The 7,034-nt window shown below is 59.2% G+C and overlaps 1 protein-coding gene across 3 annotated transcripts in view; it reads right to left on the bottom strand.

Moving 5' to 3' along the window:
- The window catches only part of ASMT (acetylserotonin O-methyltransferase), an 8,814-nt gene extending 6,220 nt beyond the window's left edge, over positions 1 to 2,594 (bottom strand). For all 3 annotated transcript variants that reach the window (XM_029930660.1, XM_029930661.1, XM_029930663.1), the window contains exons 1-3: positions 2,337 to 2,594; positions 1,862 to 2,036; positions 1,044 to 1,173 (exon numbers count right to left, since the gene is read on the bottom strand). In XM_029930660.1, the coding sequence (XP_029786520.1) occupies positions 1,044 to 1,173; positions 1,862 to 2,036; positions 2,337 to 2,405 (374 nt within the window). In that variant the 5' untranslated portion in view covers positions 2,406 to 2,594. The remainder of the gene's footprint in view (positions 1 to 1,043; positions 1,174 to 1,861; positions 2,037 to 2,336) is intronic.
- Between the last annotated feature and the right edge of the window lie 4,440 nt (positions 2,595 to 7,034).

The raw sequence follows: 7,034 nt of genomic DNA, 5'->3' as shown, positions 1-7,034 counted from the left end.
TATCTATCTATCTATCTATCTATCTATCTATCTATCTATCTATCTATCTATCTATCTATCTATGTATCTATCTATCCATCCATCCATCCATCCAACACATGTATCTATCTATCCATCCATCCATGTATCCATTCATCTATCCATCCAACATATCTATCTATCTATCCATCCGTCCATCCATCCATCATATCTATCTATCTATCTATCTATCCATCCATCCATCATATGTATGTATGTATGTATGTATGTATGTATCTATCTATCTACCCGCTCATCCATCCATCATATCTATCTCTCTATCTATCTATCTTTCCTTCCACGTACCCATCCATCCTCCACCATGTCTATGTATCTGTCTTTGTATCTATCATATCATATCATATCTATCTACCCACCCATCCATCCATCATATCTATCTCTCTATCGATCGATCTATCTTTCCTTCCACGTACCCATCCATCCTCCACCATGTCTATGTATCTATCTTTGTATCTATCATCTATGTTTCCAGCCATCCATCCATGTATCTACTATCTGCCCACCTACCCACCCATCCATCCATGTAAGCGGTTCCCTCTTACAGGTGATTCTGCCCCCAAAAGTCACTTGAAATGTCCGGGGATGTTTCTTAATCATGGCGACTGGAGAGATCACACCAGCACAGGAGAGAGAAGGGCATGGACGCTGCTCTCCTCCCTGCGCAGCCCAGGACGCCCCAGCTCCGAGTCTGGTCCAGGCCAGACGCCCCCGATGCCGAGAGGACAGCCGTGCGAGCGGGCCCCTCAGGGTCAGCCAGCATTGCATGTGCGCCCGGTCCCCGCTCTGCTCCCTCAGCCGAGGCCCTTGCCCTGGGCACCCCTGGGGGCCAAGGACTTGTGATCAGGACAGGTTGGCATTGTGGGGACCACATGGGCCAGAGCCGGGCCCGTTCTCACATCTGCTCTGGACCCCGGGCCCAGCAGGGACGTGTGGGATTCAGAGGCCCTGGGGGTCGTCTGTGGGGACCCCCGGGGCCCTGTCCACACCGCCGACGCCGCGCCCACCTCACGGCCTGGGCCAGGTGGCCCCAGCACCGGTACGTCGTCCTGGCCAGGTACGCCAGCATGTTGACCTGACACTTGGGACTGGCCCGGACCAGGTAGGTGCCGGAGAGCTCTGTGTTTCGATATGAAGCTGCAAAGCAACACAAAGAATTGCTTGGATTCCAAGTCACGGTCATGTGCCCAGAGGCCACCGTGCAGCTTTGAGACAAGCTGTGACTCCCCTCTCTGTGCACGTCGGCAAATGGCCAGTCCCGTGCCCGACCCTCCGTGCTTGTCTCCTGTCCTGGGCACCCTGCTTTCTACAAGACTGACTTCACGAATCTCCTGTCCAAAAAAGTGGTCAGAATGAGCAACGTGCAGCTGGAATTTCGAATTTTCCCAACTGACGACCTTAAAACAAAGCAAAACCCAGCATCACCACTTTCATAAGAGAAAAGTCGCTTCAACACCAAAATAAGGACATCAGGTCATCAGGAGGGGACACACTTTAACTGGGTAGATTGAGTTTGATTGAAAATTACTGTGTCCCCCCCCCCCCCCGCTTTCTCACTTGCTCATGGATACTTTGTGAGTAACAATGTCCACACCAGCATGTGGAGACCCCTACAATGCGATCAGCAAACTGCAGCCTGGGCACTGAATATGGCCCTCCGCTTGTCTTTGTAAATAAAGTTTTATTGAAACCAAGACACGCCCATTGCTTCAGTTACAGCCTCCTCAGCCTGCTGTGATGGCCCACATGGTTGGAAAAACTCCGGGTCTGCCCCCTCGCAGGACACGTGTGCCGTGTGTGGACCGAACGGGCCACACACGCTCACCTTGTCCTCCTCTGCTCTCCAGCTGCAGCAGCTTCAGGGACACACAGGTGTCCAGCAGGAGCCGGGTCCCGTGGGAGCTGGTGCCCAGACGTGCAGCCACCGCCGCCGAGCCCAGGGGCTCCGGGGCCTCGGAGAGAAGGTCAAACAGGCCCAGCTCACAGGCGGCAAACAGAACCTCGGGGACAAGGGGGCAGCCGTGTGGGCGTCCCACGAACGCTCTCACAGAAGGACGGATCCCGTGTGATTCCACGTGTACGGACAGAGCCCCGGACCCACAAGCAGCTGCGTTACCCGAACCCCAAAATGTCAAAATATCCCCAGCCCTATGGTTCGGCCCCGCAGGCCATGCCCGTGTCCAGACGCCCGCCCGCACCCCGGACATGGCACCCACCCTGGAGGAACGCCCCCACCCATTAAGCTGTCCTTCCGCGGGGCCCACACTCAGCTCCCGCCTACGGGGTCCCGCCACTCCTACCTGGGACACCATGAAACCGTTCGTGTACTCGGTCAGGAGCCGGTACGCCTGCGCCTCCGGGGAACTCATGCCGCCCCACGTCGATCCGCGGCCCGGAGCTGAGGGGAGCGGGGTGTGTGAGCGAGCCGGGCCGGTCGGTGGGCCGCCGGAGCCCCTGCGGGAGGCCCCGTGTCAGCAGAGCCGATCAGCCTGCAAATCTCATCAGCCTTATTAAGGGGCTGGCCAAGCGTCAGGGCTCCCGCTGGCTTTCTGCTCAGTCCGTCTGTCCCCGGTGTGGACACGTGCCGGAAAGAGCCTGTGTTACATGCACATTGTCGTCTGTGGTGTCCCGCACGTGGGGAGGCGCGGCGTCTCCTACTGTTCTCCGGCCCTAACAAATGACCCAACCCGATGGCCTAAACCCAAGGAACTACCTCCCCCAGCTCTCGAGACCGGAGTCAGACCCAGGCGGGGCAGGGCTCCTGTGGTCCAGACAGAATCAGAGAAATCCAGGCAGGGCAGGACCCCTGAGATCCAGGCAGGGCCCCTGAGATCCAGGCAGGACCCCTGAGTTCCAGGCAGGACCCCTGAGATCCAGGAGGGGCAGGGCCCCTGAGATCCAGGCAGGACCCCTGAGATCCAGGCAGGGCCCTTGAGATCCAGGCAGGACCTCTGAGATCCAGGCAGGGCCACTGAGATCCAGGCAGGACCCCTGACATCCAGGCAGGACCCCTGAGACCCAGGCAGGACCCCTGAGATCCAGGCAGGACTCCTAAGACCCAGGCAGGACCTCTGAGGTCCAGACAGGGCAGGGCTGTGCTCCCTCCAGAGGCTCCAGGGGAGGCTCCTTCCTGCCTCTTCCAGCGTCTGGGGCCCCAGGCGTCCCTCGGTTCATGGTCGGGCCCCTCCCGTCTCTGCTCCGTCATCACCTGCCTTCTCCTGTCTGCGTCTCCTCTTCCGTCTCTAATGAGCACACCTGTGTTTGGGTTCAGGGCCCCCGGATGTAGGAGGGGCTCAACTCATTTTGTTCACTTACCCACATCTGCAAAGACCCTGTTTGGACATGAGTTTCCCTCGGACGTTGCAGATGTGAGAGTGTGTCTTGGGGGCGTGGCCCCACGTGACCCCAGTGGGGGCGGGGGCGGCTTCTGCGCCCCTTCCGGGCTCAGCACGTTTGAAAAGCTGTCTAAAGCCCCGCCCTTCGCTGCTGCCCGCAGCCCCGCAAAAGGCTCGATTGGGAATCACACTGGTGTCCCGCACAGGCCTTCCTGTCGCTACAAATGCAAGGACTTCAGAACATCTTTACCAAAGAAAGGTAAGGGCTCCAGCGCAGGTGTGGCTCCCAAGGGCGTCTGGAACCTGCGCACCTGGTGATTCCTGTCCCTGCGCCTGGTGTCCTCGGAGCGCAGGGCCCGCAGGTGGACGGGGTGGGGGCCCCTCGGGAGGGACAGAGGCTTTGCTTGATTCGAGGCGGTATGATCCGCCCCGATCGGATTACTTTCCTAATGCGATTGAGGGCTGAGCGGGGCTGGGGCCCAAGGACTCGGATTCAAGGTCGGCGCCCCAAGGCCGGCCTTCCGTCAGCGGAGCCCGGAATCCAGTGAGCACAGGACTCGAACCCAGAGCTGCCGGGAAGGCCTTCCCCTCTGTTTGCACACGGCCGGTCAGCGGAGAAGCCCTCAGCTCTACGGGCCGCGTGTCCTGCCGGAAAAACGTGCCTTGCACACCCACCCTGTCCCACCGCGCACGTGCGCGGACCCGGGTTCTTTCACAACGGAGTGAGGTTGGGGCGCCCGGGGGGCTCCGTCGGTGAAGCGCCCGAATTCAGCTCAGATCACGATCTCATGGTTTGTGGGTTCGAGCCCCGCGTCAGGCTCTGTGCTGGCAGCTCAGAGCCTGGAACCTGCTTTGAACTGTCTCCTTCTCTCTCTCTGACCCTCCCCTGCTCACGCTCTGTGTCGCCGTCTCTCAAAAATAAACATTAAAAAAAAATGGACCTAGGTCAATGGCTTTCTTTTGTGAGGACGGACAAAAATGTTCTCAAGTTCACTGGTGGTGACAGTCTCACACAACGGTAGCCCAAGGTGCTGGAGTGTCCACTTCAAAGGGACAGGAGCAGGAACAAAGGCCTTGGGGTGGTCCTTTGAGCCACCTGTTCTGAAATGAACTAACAAAGGCAGGTGCAAAGGCCCTGGGGCAGCGGTGCCTGTGACCTGTTCAAAGAAGAGCAAAGGGTCAGGGGCAAGTGCAAAGACTGTGAATCACCAGCCTATGTGACCTGTTTAGAGAAGAAAACAGCAGAGGTATGTGCAAAGGTCCTGGGGCAGGAAATGTGTGACCTTTTTAGATAGAGAAAAAGAGACCAGGGCAGGTGCAAAGGTCCTTGGGCAGCAGCAAGGTGACCTGTTCAGAGAGGAGCAATGGGGCAGGGGCAAGAGCAAAGGCGGTTGGGCAAGAAGCTTGTGACCCGTGCACATAAGATCAAAGAAGTAGGGGCAGGTGCAAAGCCCCCTGAGGCATCTGTGTGTGACTGGTTCAGAGATCAAAGGGGCAGTGACCTCGGGGAAAGACCGAGCCTCCAGCGTGGGGAGCAAGGGGCCAGCGGCTGGCACACAGGGGTGCAGGGAGGTCAGCCCAGTGGCAGTAGCTGAGGTCACCCCAGGGCACGCCGGGAGGTCAGCCCCGGAGGGGGTGGGGGCTGGGCGTGGGGGACATCAGCCCGGGGTGCGTGGGGAGGTCGGTTCCAGGGGCGCGCGGGGAGGTCGGCCCCGGGGGTGCGTGAGGTCATCAATTTGGGGAGCGCCAGCCAGATGCTCCGGACCCCGGAGCCTGGCGAGGACCCGCTTCCTGATGCGCGGACGGCTGCCTATGCGCCCACCCCCCCCCCCCGCAGGGGAGGGGCAGGGTGGGCGTCTGGGGGTCCCCGGGACCCCGACTCCTTGCGTGGGCGCCGCAGCCTCGCGCGCTAACCGCCCACCCAAGGCCCCACCTCCCGCCACCACCAGCTCACGGTCCGGACCCACGGGTGAATTTCGGGGGAGGGGCGGGGTGATCCGAGCCGCGGGGCCTGCCCGCCCCACTGGACGGAGGGGGTGCGCAGGGGCGGAGGCGTCTATACTGCACAGCGAGGGGGCTGAGGGGAGGCGTCTACACTGCACACAATGTGGGCAGCCCCGTGTTTGTACCGCAAGCCTGAGCGCGCGGGTACGTGAGCAGGCATGTGCGCATGCGCAGTGAGGCGGGCAGCCTGGCATGGGCTTCCGCGGCGGAGAAGGGTGAGGGGTGCAGGGGCGGGCAGGGCGGCCGCACCCCTGGGGAGGGAGCACAGTGCGCCCGGGGCGTGGGCGTCAGGACCACTAGGGACCCTCCTGCCCGAGGCCTTCCCTGCGCCCCCGGACCCGCCGGGCGGGAGCCAGCCCAGTAAGGTCACCCCACGCTGTCCCCGGTCAACTGCAGGGCTGAAACCAGGCCCCCGCCTCCGCATGTGTCTTCCGGACGCTGTTGCACCTTTTTCCCCCAAAAAGTTCACTTTTGAGAGAAACAATTTGAGCAGAAAGTGGCAGGAGACTCCCAAGGAGACCTCCAGGCGTCGGCACAGAGCCTGATGGGGGTCTTGATCCTGGAGAGACCAGGCTTGAGCGACACCAAGCGTCCGATGCTTAACCCACCGAGACACCAGGGCCCCCCGCCCCCCGAGTCACACTTACCTAACGCTTTCCCCAAAATGCCAACAGCTCAGGTCATGATCTCACAGTTCGTGGGCTTCATCCCTGCATCAGGCTCTGTGCCGACAGCTCGGAGCCTGGAGCTGCTTCCGGTTCTGTGTCTCCCTCTTTCTCTGCCCCTCCCCTGTTCATGCTCTGTCTCTCTGTCTCTCAAAAATAGATAAAAAACATTAAAAAAAAAAAAAGAGCTCTGTGCTGATCAAACACGGACAGAGGGAGGAAGTCTGGCATCCGGGTCCCAGCAGGGTCACTGACCCCCTCCCCCCTTACAACTGGCACGACAAACGACGTCTCCTCTCATCCGTTTCTGAATCTGGCTGGTTGCTGGGGAAACAGCGCTTGAGCCGCCCGAGCGCTACTGTACCGGGGCAGCTGCCCTGAGTCCGTCCCTGACCATCACGGGCGCTAAGTACAACCTAGGACCTCGATCGAGTTCAAGTCGGTAGCACAGACCAACCAAAGAGCTCCGACAAAACAAGTGTGCGAAACATCAGTTCATTGGAAAAGAATTTTATTTCACAAAAAATGCAACCTGGAATCAACGCCTTCTCTCCTCAGGCAAACATTACAGCGAGTTTTAAGGACTCCGTGAGCTTCACTTGGGGAAGCAAATGATTATAAAATTTAACAAGTTTGTAGCCTTAAATCTGCTGGACACGTTCCAAGTAAAAATAATTTAGCAAAACAGCTTCTTAAAAAAACCACACACGCTAATTCTTGACTAGAAACCAAACCTTTTGACCAACCTTTTTCTGTTTTCTTTTTAGGCTTAATCACCAGTCTGTGAGCAGATGTGTGTGAAGTGAGGGCAGAGCGGCCGCGCAGGCCCCGCCGGCACCACGTGGACAGCACGTGGACAGCACGTGCGACTAGGGCTGCGGCCCCGCCCCCACCACGCTGCCCCGTTGGCTGAAATTACAAAAGGACGAGCCGGAAAACAGCAGCGGGGCAAGGCCTCCTCGAGTTCTCAGGGCCCCGCGGGACCCCGGCGGTC

This window comes from Suricata suricatta, chromosome X (assembly GCF_006229205.1).
Source record: "Suricata suricatta isolate VVHF042 chromosome X, meerkat_22Aug2017_6uvM2_HiC, whole genome shotgun sequence".
Classification (NCBI taxonomy): Eukaryota; Metazoa; Chordata; class Mammalia; order Carnivora; family Herpestidae; genus Suricata; species Suricata suricatta.
This window is presented reverse-complemented; position numbering and strand designations above follow the sequence as displayed.